This window comes from Oryx dammah, unplaced genomic scaffold (assembly GCF_014754425.2).
Source record: "Oryx dammah isolate SB20612 unplaced genomic scaffold, SCBI_Odam_1.1 HiC_scaffold_2, whole genome shotgun sequence".
In the NCBI taxonomy this organism is placed as follows: domain Eukaryota; kingdom Metazoa; phylum Chordata; class Mammalia; order Artiodactyla; family Bovidae; genus Oryx; species Oryx dammah.
Window position 1 is genome coordinate 100,524,944 of NW_024070186.1, and position 18,275 is coordinate 100,543,218.

General features: G+C 33.8%; 1 protein-coding gene across 2 annotated transcripts in view; it reads right to left on the reverse strand.

Moving 5' to 3' along the window:
- The window catches only part of NECTIN3 (nectin cell adhesion molecule 3), a 118,265-nt gene that overhangs the window by 59,755 nt on the left and 40,235 nt on the right, over positions 1–18,275 (reverse strand). For both annotated transcript variants that reach the window (XM_040224926.1, XM_040224915.1), the window contains exons 2-5: positions 17,217–17,558; positions 9,302–9,598; positions 5,828–5,945; positions 1,496–1,647 (exon numbers count right to left, since the gene is read on the reverse strand). In XM_040224926.1, the coding sequence (XP_040080860.1) occupies positions 1,496–1,647; positions 5,828–5,945; positions 9,302–9,598; positions 17,217–17,558 (909 nt within the window). The remainder of the gene's footprint in view (positions 1–1,495; positions 1,648–5,827; positions 5,946–9,301; positions 9,599–17,216; positions 17,559–18,275) is intronic.

An 18,275-nucleotide genomic window follows, 5' to 3' on the forward strand; every position in this document is an offset into this window, starting at 1 on the left:
ATAAAATTAGAACACATTGAGCCTAGGATTTATAAGTAATATCCCATACCAAATTTTGTACAACAGAAATAATAAGTATGCAGTCCTTAGGTAACTACATTTTAAATATGAATTTCCTGTGGCTTCAAAGTTCTTTTCTTTTTTAACAAAAAACCTCTAAGGGAAGAAAATAAGACTAATACACTAATACATTTATATCAAAGCACTGCTACTGGCAGGAAACACAAGGTAGAGATGCACAAAACTCTAATCTGCTTGTGATATACATGCAAGAAAAAAAAACTCGTGTCCCTACCATGTGCCAGGCACTAAGTGCTAAGAACACAATAATAAAGCAAATACAGATTGTTTAAACATGAGGACAGATAATAGGTAAATAAGTAAGTATACAACTACAAACTATGATAAATACCATGCAAAATAATATGGGGTACTGTTCTTAGATTAAGAGATCACAGAGGACAAAGAATGTGACATTAATGCAAGCTTAAAATTTCTCTAAAATCATGCAAAAGAATCTGAAAAAGAATATATGTATGTACATATATAAAACTGAATCACTTTGCTGTACACTTGAAACATTGTAAATTAAGTATAGTTCAATTTTAAAAAATTTAGTTTTAGACTGAACAGAGATAAAACTCTTAATACCTGTTATCAAATTACTATACAAACCTGTATTTCTCAAGGTCCTCTTCCTTTTTCCTCTCATTTTCCATTTGTTAGAAATAAAGATTACTACATTCTTATAGTCTAGAAGGAGATGCTTAAAATTTTTATATCACCTTTATAAATAAGCATTCCACTGATAATTTGTTTTTTATAGCCACACCCAGGAAAAATATATTTTTAGCTCCAACTATGTTTTGTAAAAACCCAAATTTATACTCAAACTGATGAAAACATTCACAGTGAAACAAATGAAATGCATAAAATCTAAGTTCTTAGTGGCTTATGGACCAATCAGAAAAAAATCTTATATTTTATTTGATCGGCACATTTTCAGTAGCATGCCCACTTCACCTCTTAGTAACTCAATAAGGCATAATGTCATATTGAGTGATGATGATATTTAATAAGAAAGGTCATCAAAATGGATATTTTATTTATTAAAGACACTTGTGTGCAGAATAGCTGCCAAAAGCAAACAAAAAATCCCCTATTTATTTTTGGTATAAATACAAAAGAATCTAGAAAGGTACAGACTATATGTAATATTATAACTGAAAAATCAGCTATATGCATAGGTCTTAAAATGCATATGAAGTTACTGTGTAGACATTTTGACAATTTTTAAGTCATGGAATGCTACTTTATATATGAATTTCAGGTAGAGTTACTTTATCACATCTCTTTTAGATTATTTGGAAAACCTCACACTGAGGAATATGTATCTTCACAAGTACAAATTACTGCCTCCATTATAGTGCTATGTTATTACTGTTGTTATAGAAATAATCTACATAATTTATTTTGTGAGTAGATAGTAACTTACCTGAAATATAGATGACCTTTTGATCACTTCTTTGGCCAAGTGAATTGGTCACTTTACAGACATAAACACCAGAATAATTGAAAGTCAGTGGATGGACAAAATGAAGAGTGTTGTCTGAAGCCAATAAACCATCAGGCCACTGTCCATCTAACCTAGATTTTAAAAAGCATGAAATTAAATACCTTCAGATTCTATTCACCGACAACTATTTAAGTAAGATATTACACTTTCCAGTTGTTAGAGAAAGAATCAGCATCCTTTAGGTAAAATTCACTATGAAATAAAAGCATGTAAGTTATGAATTTTCATTTTAGTAGAGATGAACCAACAGATAAAGAACACCCATTTAGAACACCCATTCTTTCAAAATATCAATTCATATAAGTGAAGCTAGGCTAACATATTAGAGGGAATAGGAGAGAAGGAGAGAAAAAAATTATTGATTTTTAAAGAATTATATTCAGAAAACTGGAAAATTAGAAGTATTTAAAAACAAACCCATAGTCTTAAAAGAATTAAAATAATTCTCAGTGAATTATGAATCCATACATGATGTATCTATAATTTTCATAGTGAAAGTCATCACTTTAGCACATGATAATATTTTAGCACCTTCTGTAACATATTTAAAGAGTAACATTTAATATTGACCAAATAAATTTACACTGCACTATATTCCAAAGATGGTTAACTTCTAAGACACCAACAAGGGTCTTCTTACAAAATAATTTTATTCATAAAGTAGGCATCTGTGACAGTAAAAACCAAGGCATCTTTGCTATCAATAATAACTCTTTTAAAATGATTTCTATACTAATTAGGCTAAAAGGTTCTATCTGGTGTACACATTACTCTATGAAGTATAATAGGAATAATATTTCACTGTAAGAACTCTAAAGCTATTCATTGCAATGGAACTAAATGTAAACTGTTTTACATCATTTTTCCATGTTAGGGTATATCCCTCTGTGGAGTGAGGAGGAACCAATTAAGTCTTTATTTTGAAAGTGTTTTTCAGCCCATAAATTATTTTTATTAAGATAAGAGGATAAAAAGTGAAGTAAACCCAGGTACTCAACTAGTACTATAGTTTGAGTTAAGGAGATTTTCAAAGTTCATTTACTCATGCACTCAGTCATCCATTATTTAATTATTAAGAACTTAACCATTTACCATACTCTGCTCTGCTAGTGTTCCTGAAATGCACAAGTAAGAAAGATCTGGTCCTTGTTTTCAGTGATCTAAGCACATTAGTAGACCAACAAAGGAAGTAAGAACAAAAAACATTGAAAAGGTACAAAGAAACAAATCAACACTAGAGACAGGATTTTGTTCTTTGATCCAAACAACCAATAAAACCTTTTAGAGTTGCTATGTGGAGAAGGCAATGGCATCCCACTCCAGTACTCTTGCCTGGAAAATCCCATGGATGGAGGAGCCTGGTGAGCTGCAGTCCATGGGGTCGCTAAGAGTCGGGTCGCTAAGAGTCGGACAAGACTGAGCGACTTCACTTTCACTTTTCACTTTCATGCACTGGGGAAGGAAATGGCAACCCACTCCAGTGTTCTTGCCTGGAGAATCCCAGGGACGGCGGAGCCTGGTGGGCTGCCCGTCTATGGGGTCGCACAGAGTTGGACACGACTGAAGTTACTTAGCAGCAGCAGCAGCAGCAGAGTTGCTATGACTTAATTTAGCATTGAAGGGTAAAGGTAATATTCTTAAATTATTTAAAAAAACAAAAACTTCATATCTTCTTCTTAAGAGGACCTTGGAAAGAACACTTTTACAAACATCAGCTTTCAAAAGGTGAACTCTTTCTCTAGAAGTACAAGAATGAATATGAAGTGTATGTATCTTACCAATTAGCTCTGTACTTTGGGCCCTAAATTCTAATCCCTTTAATTCTGAGAAATATAAAAATGGCTTATAATCTTTTAAAGGTGCTTATTCAAATAAGCTAGAAAAATATAAATACAATATTAAACTCACAACAAAGGACATGCTAAACAACTTACAGGCTCTTGTACCTACACTACATGGTTTAGATTCATCAGCTTTACCCTCACAAAAACTCTGTGGAGTACTATTATCAATGAGGAAACAAAGGATCAGAAAGGTTAAATGATTTACTCAAAAGACTGCTCCAAGTACAGACACTAGAATGAGAACTCATAAGTATACGACTGTCAGAAATACCCTATCATACATCTTAACCAATGCCTGCTTCCCACTTTGGAGAAAATGTAAATAGAAGAATGTAATACTTTAAAACTTTATCTTTGCTTAAAGACAACAGGTTAACCAAATATATTCTTTCTCTGATCCCACAAAATACCACCTAAAACACGAGCAAAGCAATAAAAAAACTATTAAAGACCAACAAAGAGAAAGAAAAAGGAGGCAGAATTCATCTTATAAGATGTATCAAAAACTTTTAGAAGACAGAAAACAGATAGGGGAAACAATATATGCATTAAGCCAGTGTTTCCCAGACAGAAGACAGATAAAGACAGAAGTAATTCTGTCTCCAGGGACATATCTTGTATACCTTGAAACAGTTTTGGTGGTCATAGCTCAGAGTAGGGAAAGTGTGTGCTACTGATTCTAGAGAAGCAAGGCCAGGGATGCCACTAAAATATCCCAATAGTCCACAAGATTGCCTCCAACAACAAAGATTTATTGAGCCCAAAATGTCAGGAGTGACAAAGTTGAAAAGCTCTGCTTTTGGCTGAAGAAGTCCTTGCAGGAGGCACATGAATAATAATGCAGCCAATTTGGCCCAAAGAAGCCAAAGATTCAGAGTCTGACCCACTGTACTGCAGAAGGCCAGTAAGGCAGAGGGCTACAAATAGGAGATTAGTTGAAAGCTGAAAAAACAAACAAAAAAAAAGAGACTCCACTCAACTCTGCACAGATACCAGGTATTCATGCTTTAGGCAAAATAATGAAGGTTAATTCATGAAAAAAAGAACTTCACTCTTCAATAAGTGGTATCTAAAGCTTCTCCAGGGAAATAACCTCCTCTACAGTAGAATCTACTCAATAAATACTCCTCACTACAGAGTTTCCACTCAGCATTTTAATGCATCACTGTGAAATGAATGGACAACTGAGAAAATCAAGAAATATCTACAAAATAAGACCAAACAACAACAACAAAAGAACCTGGAAGAAAAAAGAAACAATATGTAAGAAACAGAAAAACTCTGCCAAGGAAATAACTCTAGTATCCCAATTTAGAAACCAGAAGATACATCCATAAAAGATGAAAAGGATGCTATGAAAAAGAACAAAGAATAAGAAAACACTCTCAGAAACACTGAAAATATCTCAAAAGAAATTTTCAATCAATGGTGGGAAAAAAGCAAAGAAATCTTGGGAGAACAACAAAAATTATTTGAAAATTGAAAAAGACTGTTTAGTATACAATAAATAGGAATTCTAGTATGAGCAAACAGAAAAAAAAAAAAAAAACAGTAGGGGAAATGACCCAAAAAATAAAGGGGGGAAAAAAAAAGAAAGAAAGAGAGAGAAAAGAATTTACAGGTAACAGAGCAAATTCTCTAGATTGAAAATGTGGGGTTGCGGGAGGGGGCAGGGGCAGGGGTGGAAGTTTCAAATACTGAGAAGTAAGAATGAAATCTCAGCAGAACAGTCTGAAATTTCACAAATAAAGAGAATTAAGGCTTGTCAGTAAACTACACAAGTAAAAAGAAGGAATTATTAACCTCAGGAAAAACAAACAGCTCTAAAAAATAAAACAGAATTCTAGTATACTACTTAGTTCTCAGTAAATAATATTTACCTATTATAGGGAGGCAATGATTACACAATTTAAAGGCTGCTTAATGTCACTCCAGGAGTTGGGATGGACAGGGAGGTCTGGCGTGCTGCAATTCATGGGGTCGCAAAGAGTCAGACAAGACTGAGCAACTGAACTGAACTGAACTGAATGTCACTGAGACTAGCTTAATTTCACTGGGATGATAAAGGGCAGGAATATGTATATGGGTATGTTTGTGAAGAGGTAGGTATAAAACTAAATTTTCATTTTTATAGTAAGCCAATAGACAGTGCTAAAAATTAGTAGTTTAAGAAGTAAGTTTAAGACCTATGATGATAAATGCCAGGAGGAATTGCTAAAGTTGCCAAGGTAGCCCCCCTGAGAGACAGAATTGAGGGGACTGGAAGGCGGGGAGAGGTGAAACCCAAAAACACGTGAAAGACTTCCAGCTATTATGGTCATCGTATATTACACTGATAAAAACAACTTCAAATAAGAACACTTTTGACTTTTAAATAATTCCTCTTTAGAACTATCAACATTATTACCTGCTCCACACAGATTTGAAGGGTGGTGGATTTGCATCAGCATTACATTTGAGATTAACACCTTTCCTTCCTACGAACCAGTTTCCATCATAGCCTGTTACTGAAACCTCAGGAGCATCTATAAAATAAATGCATTATACAGCAGATTATCTTTTGTTAACAATAGATGCAATATACAATGATAAAGTATTAACAACTTTACAACTTTAGAAGCTGTGTACTTTCCTTCTCTCATACACATAAGAAATAAGCAATATAGTATTCAATCCCAAGTGGCTCAGTGGTAAAGAATCCGCCTGCCAAGCAGGAGACATGTGTTTGATCACTGGATCGGGAAGATCCCCTGGGGAAGGAAATGGCAACCCACTGCAGTATTTTTGCCTGGAAAACCTACCTCATGGACAGAGGAGCCCAGCAGGCTGTTACAGTCCATGGGGTTGCAAAGAGTCGGAAGTGACTCAGCAACTGAACAACAACAAACTCAATAAACTCTGGGTAACTAAAATAAAGGAATGAGTGGACAATGAGCACCAAACACTAGACAACTATAAGCATGTTGGACACTATGTAAGAATATTCATAAACTTATAATCACCAAAAGCAAAATAGGAGTCCTATTATGAAATATACAGAAGTATATAAACAAAGAAAATCCAGTAATCTGATAATGAGACATGGCATTTAAGCACAAAGTCACTACATAAAACTGTCTTTAAAGAAATGTTTAATGTGAAAGGAAATATGCCCTAAGAGATATCAAGTTAAGTATAAAAAAGTATAAAATACAATATTCATACATTTAATCAATGTGTTATATTATTAATATTGTTAAAATTAATATTATATATTAAGATAAGTCATATTATAATTAAAATAATATCATACACTTAATATCCATAGGGCATGAGAGATATGACAAACTTTCTAAGACTATAATTACAACTAAAGTAAATTTTCTGAGGCCTCAACTGTTCCAAAACATGAACTTTTATCCATTCAATGTATCCAAAGGCCTTTTAGCATAGGTACTATATAATTAAATGAGTAATTATCCACATCTAACATCAATATAAATGTATACTTTCAAACTGTGAATTCCAATACTAATCATTCACTGAACCATTATTCGTTTAGCTCCTATTAAGTGACAGGCACTGTTTTAGATATTTAGTATAGATAATCTGTATTTATAATACTTATATTCTAATGGTAACAGGGAAGATAATATTTTTAAAAATTTAACAAAAATCCATTATGAGGGCTAACAAGGAAAAATATAGAATGATACGAGAGAAGGTAAAGAAATGATACTTAAGTATGGTGCAGAGACCCTCCAACCTTCTGTGAGCTACACAAGTAAACTAGACAAAAAGCAGGTCAGACGGGAAGTTAGAGAGACCAGGTCAGTCTTTTAACTATGCAGGGAAGCCTGAAGTCAGTAAGGTTTACAAAAAACAGTGGTAAAAAGTTAAACTTCAAACAAGGTACAATTACCTTAATAATTTTAAAAGTCCTGCCTCATAAATACCAAGAATTAACATTTTTTTCTAATTTAAAATTGGTAATAATTAATGTTGCTGAAAGAAAAGTACAGATATCTGAGTATTTATTTTCAATGGAGGATAAGATAGATATTAAAGTATCCTCAAAGAATACCTCTAAATTTTAAGATATGAATTTTGCATATAAGACTTTATCTCCTCAAACTTTGTTTACATGTTTAATAGGGCCTAATTAACAAAAGCAAGAAAGAATAAGAATATTTTAGGTGTAGGCCAATAAGTCTAAGCCGTAATTATAAAGTCTTACATCAGGAGAAATATTTTTATATTTTAAAATTGCATTTAAGCAAACAAAAAATAATAGTATACATAATTGATGAAAATTTCAGTCATTATTAGATATAGGGAAGAGAAAACACATATAAAAAAATATTAATGGACTTACAATTGAATCTAAATTTTATAAGAAAAAAGAATAAGAGTATGTACAAGATAGAAAAATGAGGAGAAAAGGTACAGCCAGCCAACTTTATGAGTTCAGCTTCTCTGGATTCAACCAACTGTGGATGAAAAATATCCAGGAAAAAAAAAAATTCTAGAAAAGTTCAAAAATAAAAACTTGAATTTGCTGCATATCAGCAATTATTTCCATAGTATTTACATTGAATTTAAAGCTATTTACATAACATTTACATTGTAGTATGTATTAAACAATCTACATATGATTTAAAGAACATAGAATATGTATAGATTATATGCAAATATACCCCATTTTATATAAAGGATTGGAGCATGCCTGGATTTTGGCATAAGCAGGAGTCTTGTAACCAACCCTTCACGGATACTGACAAATTACAAAGAGAAGGGACTACTACTAGGACTGTATTTGCACTCAAGAATACAATGGCAATAAAATCCACATAAGATAGCTTCTCAAGTTTAACTCTATAAAGTTTAACTCTATAAATGTTGAAAAAGATCCTTATAATTAGTTTTCAAAACAATCACACGAAGTGTAATGAATATGTGTAAATTAAAATTCCATGCATGTCATATCAAAAAAACAAAACAAAAAACAGAACATCTCCTTTAAAAACCTAGCTAGATTTATTATCTGTGCATGGATGGAAATAACACAAGAACTCAGAGACTTTCATATATCTTTAACCTACTTAACTTTCATTATCTTTACTATAAGCTATCTGCATTTCTCTTGCTCAAATTTTAAAGTGCTACACAAAGAATATATAAAAAGTGAGAAACTTTATAAAAAGGGGAAAGTATATACACGTATGTATCATATATATGATATCCATATATATATATATATATATATATATATATCTCCACATAAATACACATGTAAGAGAGCATCTCTTGAGAAAAAAAGAAGCATAGGATGGGCCAGTTTTTAATTTTATCTAAGATTACTATTATCCCAATGACCACTTTACTGTTTTACCTTTATGAGGATCTTAGAATGTCATCAACAAAATGTGACTACAAATAATATTGAAAGAACAAATTTTCCAGCTAATTAAAATGCATCTAGGAAATTAAAAATTCTTACTGAAAATATCAGGGGTAGCATCCATAAAAATGAACAACAGCTAAATTAACTGGATTGGAGAAGCAGCTGTTTTTCTCCAAGTACTGAACATTCCGAGGTACAAATTTCCACAATTCACCTAAGTCTAGCCTATTTTTAAAGTCTAAAAAAGACAAGGCTAAATAATTTTAGGTTAGACAGCAACTTTAATCATTGTCTTTACAAACTGACAATAATGTTCTGGTTAAATGAAATTTCCATAAAAAAATTTTTTTTAATTAAGAAAAATTGTCAACAAGGAAACTCTACAACAACATAGGAATACTACATATTCAAACTAAATACTATTTGATACAGAATTATGTTAGAGGAATAACATTAAAACACATAATGTTTAAAAAGCAAACATTATCATTTACTTACACTGTATATCTAATATGAAGGAATATCGGATGTCCTTTTCCAAGGCTGGATGTTTTACAACACAAGTAATTCTCCTTCCTTTGGCAAATCTGGTAGGAAAAAGCTTGTATTGGCTGACAATTGTTGCTGTTTCATTTGGAAAAGAAGTTGTAGTGGATTCCATTTCTCCAAGATCACCTTCCCAATCAATATGTGCAACTGGTTTTCCAGTGGCTGCGATACAAATGGCTGCTACTGTTTCATTTCCTCCATCAATTAAAGAATCTGGCCCTTTTATCAGGCTCACAGTAGGTTCAACTGTTTAAATTTTAAAAAATTAGTTACATTTCAATTAAGAGCATATTTACTCCTTCCAAGCCACATCTAGCCACATTTCATAAACTTAGGGACAACTGAACATAAAATACACACACACTAAATGCCAACATCAAATGGATTCTTAGAACAAGAGAAGACTGAGTCAGGCCAATCTAGAAGCAAGACTTTATATAACCATCACAAAGATGGTTCTCCCTGCCCGGATAGAGATACACCTTTTTTTATAGGGACAAATGAGTTTCTTCCAAAGTTAACATATAAAAAAAAAATATGTGAACTTAATCATAATTTCCCTTAGGAGATTAAAGGTACTATTATTCTGAAATGGAAAATAAAAAAGCAGTTTTAATATATAATGCTTCAAGCTGTGGCAAAAATGTTTATATTTAAATTACAACTGTTAAAATATAGTGTCATTAACAGTTATGCTTACTGAAATGTACATGCTACCTACCTTTATCTAAGAAAGATCCTCAGCAGAAGTAACCTTAGTGTTAGACCCTTTTAATCTATCCTCCACATACATGCTAGCAATCTCTTCAGATTTTCCAGTAAATTTAATATGCTCCTTTCTGCATAAATTCCTTAGAACTCACTTCATGTATTCTTAGGCTCTAGCCTATAGTTTACTGTGTCCATTAAGTTTTTACCCTAATTGGTGCTGCTTCCTCTTTGGAAAAAAATGATTTTGTAAGAAACATTTTCACTCATGTATCTTGGTATATTTTAAAAGATGTTTCCCTAGTTTTTCTCTTGCTTCTGTGTTTATTTACAACTTTACCAAGTAAGGCTAAAAAGCTTTCCAAAGTACCAATTTACTCTCAGTCTTAGCACTTTGATTGGTCCCAACATACCCACTACAGTTGATACTGTCAGACTTATCAGTGTCTGACAATCTTGTAAGTATATAAGAGCATATAATAGAGACCCTGTTTTCAATTTCTCAGATTATAAATGACACTAAGAATCTTGTCTTGTTCATGAGCCATCTGGGATTTTTCTGAAAATACCTTTTAAAGTCCTTTTTTTTTTTTTTTTCTTACTGACTGGGGAGAGTCCATTTCTGATTATACGTGCAATATCTTCTACCATTTAGGGCTTCTCTCATTATAGTGTGTTTTGATGAGCAGAAGTTTTTAATTCAAATGTATAAAATTCATCTGTTAACAGTTTTTTATATACAGGCACACCTCACTCCATTGTGCTTCACAGATATTGTATTATTCACAAATTGAAGGCTTCTGGTAACCCTGTATTGAGCAAATCTATTAGCATCATTTTTCCAACAGCATTTGCTCACTTCTTATCTCTTTGTCACATTTTGGTAATTCTCACAATATTTCAAGCTTTTTCATTATTATTCTATTTGTTATGATGATCTGTAATCTCAGATGTTACTACTGTAAAAAGATTAAAACTGGCTGAAGACTCAGATGATGCTAAGTATTTTTTAGCAATACAATAATTTTTAGCTAAATTAAATACATTGTTAACACAATGCTATTGCACACTTAACAGACTACAGTGTAGTATAAACATAATCTTTATAACACTGTGAAACCAAAAAATTCATGTGACTGTTTTACTGTGATATTTACTTCATTGGTCTGGAATCGAACCCACGTTATCTCCAAGATATGCTTGTACTAAGAATTACCTCTGTACTTCGAGGACAAACTACTATGTGAGATAAATATATATATAAATATACACACACACACATAAATTATATATACATATACATTATATATATACATAGACATCATACACACACACATACATACATACATACATACATACATATATGGGCTTTGCTGGTAGCTCGGATGGTAAATAATCTGCCTGCAACGAAGACCTGGTTTCAGTCTCTGGATGGAGAAGATTCCCTGGAGAAGGGAATTCTCCAAGTTTTTTGCCTGGAGAATCCCATGGACAGAGGAGCCTGACAGGCTATATAGTCCATGCGGGCACAGAGATGGACACGACTGACAGTTTCTTGTTCTCTGCAGAAATTCAATAGATTGACTTATCCCTTCAAATGGTAAGCACTGTTTAATAGTCTATATCAGATAATTCCAACACCTTACACAGGTCTTTTTCTCTTCTTGTTTGTGCTGGCTGCTTCTGGGATCTTCTTTACTTGTATCCCTGGCCATTCAAGCAGATCATATGCTTGAATTTGAATAATTAAGGTAGAAATAACTTGAGGCTTAGAATACAGTACCTTTCTTCCAGAAAGGGTCTTTCTTTTCTTCTGCTAAGCTAGCTTCTAAGAACACTATCCAACCCAGGATCTCAATTTCAGATTACTCAAGTGATATAAACCAAGCCTCAAAGTCTGTAATAAGGCTAGTTTACCGTGGGTGAACTATTCTTCTGAAAATGTTAAGTCGCTGGGTACCAGGAGAATATAAGAAAAGTTATTAGACATCCCATCTTGAGCAGACATACATTTGGATATTTGTCTCTCTCACTTCTCAAGGCTCTCAAAATCTTAGTTCATCATCTTAGGTATCTCTTCTGAATTGCTGAATGTCCCCAAAGTTGAATGCAGATTTCAGCTTTCAGAGCTAGCTTTATTTCTGTTTCTACTTTTTTCTCAGATTTTATTGTATATTCCTTACTATACTGCTATTTCTTTGAAGTTTTCAATGGTTTTTAATATTTCACTTGCCCATCCCCCAACCATGGCAGAGTCAATGTGAATAACCTGTGCCATCAATAGAGGTTTTTATCTTTGAGGAAATTTAAAAATTATTTTAAAGTTAATTTTAAATTATACTATTTCTATTTCTTCTGAAGGGACTCAAACCCCTGGCTGTAGAGCACACTGGCTTTCTACAGTTACTTTTCTCATATTTCCCAGCGCTTTAGTTGCTTCTCTGCACTTTGTCCCTAGATGTTTCACTGTTGCTCCCTCTCCAACCCAGTGCCCTCTATGCTCTGATTGGGAGGATTATGACAGTTTCCCAGCCCTGTATTAACACTAGGATTATTAAGACCACTTCTTTCTGCTGGTTCTTTCCCCCACCTCCAAAGTGTCTTCCACATGTACACAGCAAGTTCTAAACCAAAGACTTCAGAGGGCCCTTCTGTAGGTCTCTAAAGCACACACATTCTTTCTCTCAGATACTCCCTTCTTTCTACTTTCTGCTCCACAAATTCTAAACATCTGTCCAATCCGTCTCTTAAACTCAGTGAGACTAGCATTCTTTACTTGAAGCTCTTGTCACTGAATTGCCACTGGAGACTGACTAAAGAGGAGGCTGGAGCAACTGTAGAATTCTTGCTTATCTTTCTTCTTTCAGGGATCATAATCCCATCATGCCTACTGCCCAATGACTAAGAACTAGTTGGTTAGTTTTCTTGTTAAAGAGAGAAAGGGTAAATCCAAACCGTGTTACTCCATTATGTCTGGCAGGAGAAGTCTTTTTTTTTTTTTTTTTTAATTACAAAAGGATAACTAAAAATTGGGAAAAAAACAAAGAAAAATATCTACAACTATAATATACTAATATAGTCATTATCACATACTTCCACTTCTTTCTCTTTATTTTTGTTTCCAGTGTCTATATAGATGTAATCATGGCATTCCTACAATTTTGTGGCTCATTTTATTTTCAAGCAGCAATACTTCTCTTAACCACAATTTTAACCACTATATAACATCTCATGTATCAAGAAGTAGCAATCAATTACACAACAACTTCTGCTATGGGACATTTGTTGTTCAATTTTCTTGAAAGTGTTTTGCTATATTACATTCCCTTAATTCAGGTCTATTACTACCACTTCTTTGAAACTCTAATGTCACTATCTCTGCCTAATCTACACACTCAATGCTTTTCTTTGTCTATTTTCTTTGACTGACTTGGTAGAAATCTGCTACTTAGAGCAGTTCTTCCCAATCAGTTCCAAAAGAATTAAGTTCTAATGCCTTCAGGTGTCTGCTCTAAGTAATAGCTTAACTTCTGGGATATGCATTTAGAATGATAGTAACTATGTGCCAACCATGCATGCTAGGGCGCTTCAGTTGTGTCCAACTGTGACACTGTGGACTGTAGCCCTCCAGGCTCCTCTGTCCATGGGATTCTTCAGGCAAGAATACTGGAGTGGGTTGCCATGCCCTCCTCCATGGGATCTTTCTAACCCAGGAAGTGAACCTGCATCTCTCATGTCTGCTGCATTGGCAGGTGGGCTCTTTACTGCTAGCACCACCTGAGAAATTGTATGTGCCAACCACAGGAGCACTGAAAAAAATGGGTCACTGAAATCATTTCTGTAGGGCTTGATTCTCACTGTGGGAAAAATGTGCTAGAGCAATCTTGAAAACTTTATCTTCTCTTGATATAAATAATATTACTTTAACAGTTTTTTGCAAAGCCATGTTTTTGAACTGTTCATCTCTTTTTCTTCTAATCCCTGCCCTAATAAAACTTCAGTTACTTTCTGTATGTCTCATAAAAACTTTTATCTGATAAACATTACTACCTGAATGATCCCTAATTCTATTCACTTTTGATACAAAATGTATCATTTGTCTATGTATCTTCCAACTCAGTAAGCCAAAGGTTGAATTCATCATCTCATCCTCCCAATCCCCAATATGATATTCATTCAGACATGCCAATTTAAATTAATGGCAACATAATTTACTCAACCACTAAGGCTCAAAACCTGTTACTGTTCAAACCTTGGTTTCTTATATATAGTCAGTTACAAAGTTCTGTTAGTTTTTCCTTCCTAATAGCTCCCTTCTTCACTCAAGTGGCATAAATTAGAAAATTAACTTCAAGCTTTCATGGCCTCCTATCTGAGCCATTATGATTTCAGGACTCTTCTTGTAATCCATCAAACACACCTGACTGATCTTCCTAAATGACAACTTTCATCACATTACTTACAAATCAATTCTATGAGTTAGACACTCCTCTAAGCAAGGTGAGAAGATGGTCAAAGTAGTGTTTTTCAAACTTTACCTACTGTGCATAAAAATTACTTGGGGATCTTGCTATAATAGATTGAACAAGTCTGGCGAGGATCTGAATTCTGTATTTCTAACAATCTCCCAAGTGATACCACTGCTGCTGGCTCATGAACTACACTTTAAACAACAAGAATCTGGGACTTCCCTGGCGGTACAGTGGTTAGAGCTATGCACTTTTCACTAAAGGCATGGGTTCAATTCCTGGTCAGAGAACTAAGATCCCATGTGTCATGTGGTACAGTCAAAAATAATAAAAAATAAAATAAACAGAAAGAACTTGAGAATAAGAGAAGTGAGAAATACAACATGCTCAGTTTGCATTTCAAGTAATAAAAGGCTCAAATTCTCAATCTTGATATTTGAGTTACTTTGAAGTGGTCCTACGGTGGGCTGCAGTCTATGGGGTCGCACGGAGTCGGACACGACTGAAGTGACTTAGCAGCAGCAGCAGCAGCAGCACTCTACATTTCTAGCCTTTAATTCTTGACTTTATATAAATCCTTTGAACAATCAACAGATTATTCAGGGGTCCCTCAGAGGACACTTGGCAATGTTGGGAGACATTCTAACTTGTCACAACTGCTAAGGAACTGCTACTAGTATCCAGCGGGTAGATGGCATGAAGGCTGCTGAACAGTCTGTCATGGACAGGACAGTTTACCACAGCAAAAACTTCCAGCCCCAAACTTCAACAATGCCATGGTGAAGAAACTCTGCCCTAATATATGTTGTTTTCTGTTTCCTTGCATTGGCTCACTTATTCCCCCTCCGTATGTTTACACCATTCAAGGACTGGCTCAACTATTTTTCAACAAAACATTTCTGAACTAGAGTTAACTTAGCTATTTCCATACCCTACCTAAATAACACTTACTGTATTATTGCTACACACCAGAAACTCTTGTAAGCTTTACAGATACAAAGTCAAATTTTAAAGTGCACAGTTGCAGTCCACCACAGGTTTATAGTGAAAAAGACATACAATAAGTGCTAAATTAACTGCAACAACAAAGATAAGCTCAAGATACAATGGCAAAAGAGCAAAATAAAATCCCCATCAAACAGCATAGGGCTAGATTTTTTTAAATGGCTACCAAAAGGATGTAGTTTGATGAGTAACAGTTAAATAGAAGAAATCTAGGAAGAAAAAGACAGGCGGGGAAAGGTGGTAATCTCTTGAGAAGAGAGGCATAACAAAAAATACATATAAGAACATAAGTGTTAACATACCACAAACAGTTCATTATGATTATAAAATTTGGGCTGTTGGGAGAAGTAGAGCAAGGAATGGAATAGATGAAATTAGAGAAGTAGACACAGGTAAAATCATGACTGGTCTTATACTTTAAATAATCCTGAGTTTTAAACCATTGAATGTTTATTAATTTAGGAAGGATTACTAAAATAAAAAGTAAAAAATCTTATTCTCATGAGTTCTCTCTTCTACGTACAAGCTATTTTCTTTTCTTGACACTTATTTTTTTTTAAATTTTTTACCCCAATGGTTTGCACTTGATTTTTTAGATATTAATACCTTGTCTTCCAATCAAAACTGTTCTCAAAAGTATCAATTTTGTAAACCTAAGTTATATTTCTGCCACAGCCCTTAGGACAAGGTCTTAAACACAAAGTCTTCAAATATTTAATTTTATTTCTATTTTTAAATAGTTTTTGTCAACATGAAAAAATATATAACAAATTTGGACAAAATTTCTTTCCTGAACTTCAGAGATCCTGAAATCATACCATTAAATATTAGAGGCTGTGTAACTATTTGGTTCTCTTGAATCAGACAGTGAGATCAAGTGAGGAGTGCAAAAAGTTTATAAAGGAATAACATCTATGAGAAAAGAGAAGGAGGACTGAGTAGGGAAAGCTGTTAGCAGACCTGACAAAATCCTTGACAGGCAAACAGGTGGATTCAGAGCAAAGACCACCCATTAAAGGCATTCCACTTTGGGTGGAAATGGCTAAGGTTGCTAGTAGTCCTTGGTCCTCATACTAGTATTCTATGAGTACTCACCAGCTATTCCAGATTGGTTTACCTTTCACTGCAGGTGGCTATTTTAATGCTAATAAGCTCTTTCTAAAGTTCACCATAAATTTTAACAGTTATCACACAGTAAAAGGTAGAAGATCCTTCAATGGAAGCAACAGCCCATGATTCAAATAGCTATGCAAATCCACAACAGCAGAAATAAAAATCTGATTTGAAAAACAAACATAAGACATCAATGGCTCTAAGACTACAGTCATTAAAAAAAAATGGAAAAGCTTAAAGATGATAATTTAATTAAAGGTTGAAGTTTGAGGGGAAATAAACACCAAAGAATATTAGCACTTGGTATTATAAATAAAAAACAATCTTTCCTGAACAAAGTAAAATAGCTATGAACTACACAGCATTATACAGACAGGTAGATAGGGACAAGATTTTGTTTAAACAGAGTCTAGAATCAGAGTTTTATGACAGAAATTGAAAAATCATATTTGAATTCTTTCATTTAAAATCTACATTTATATGTAATTTCAATCATTTTAAGTTTTTGAAAATATTTTTACTATAATCCTCACCACTACCACCAAAAAACACAATTCAAGTACACGTACCTAATACAGTTACAGTTGTAGAGGACTCAGCATTTCCAAGTGGGAATGTAACAGCTTTGCATATGTATTTTCCAGAATCAGAGAATCCTATGTTATGTAGAGTAATTGTTGCATCATTAATTGAATAGTTTTTAAACAAGACTCTTCCCTGATATTCTCCTTGAACAGAGAATCCATGTTGAGGATGATGAACTGCAACAGTCTGTGAACTTTTGCCATGTATCTTCTCCCATGAAATTTGTGTTATAGTTTCATTTACTTCAATTAAACACTTCAACGAAACATTCTTTCCCCATACTGCTGTGACATGTGGCTCCACAATAATTGGTCCAGCTAAGGCACCTAAGGAAAATAGAAAAGCATAGTTCTTAAAAATGAATCTAAGTTATGCTAACATATGATCAAATTCCCTCCCTCCTGTTTTCTACACACTCACACAGACACTAATGACTGAGTGAACAGGAAGAACTGGAAAGAGTTAGATGACTCCACGGCTGGATTTAAGACCCAAAGAATGACTCTTAAATGAATCAAATAATCACCAATATGTGTTGCAGTGGATAAAGCACTACACTGGGACAACCAGTAAGCTTAAAAGGAGGTCCCTCCCCAGTCAAGCCACTAGGTAAGGTCCCAGCCCTAGCTTACACCCTGACTGTAGCCTATTGAGAGACTCTGAAACAAAGAACTTAGCTCAGTCATGCTTGGATTCCTGACCCAAAGAAACTGACATATAATAAAAGTATGCTGTTTTAAAACTACCAAATTTTGTTACTCAGTAACAGATAACCAAATCCTAAAAGTATCTTCCTTTAGAGGGTTTCTCTACCAAAAATCTGTATAAAACACATTGGTAAAGACAGATCAACTGCCAGAAAGCATAAATAAAAAAAAAACGATATAAATGTGAAATCAAAATCTTCTATCTCATAGATGAAGAAAACATACAAACAAAAGTTAAAATAAAATCATCAAACTTCACCCTTATGATACTGATTTCTTCCTAAAAACAATGGGCCAAACACAAATCATTTTACGGAACACAGGACTAATACTCAT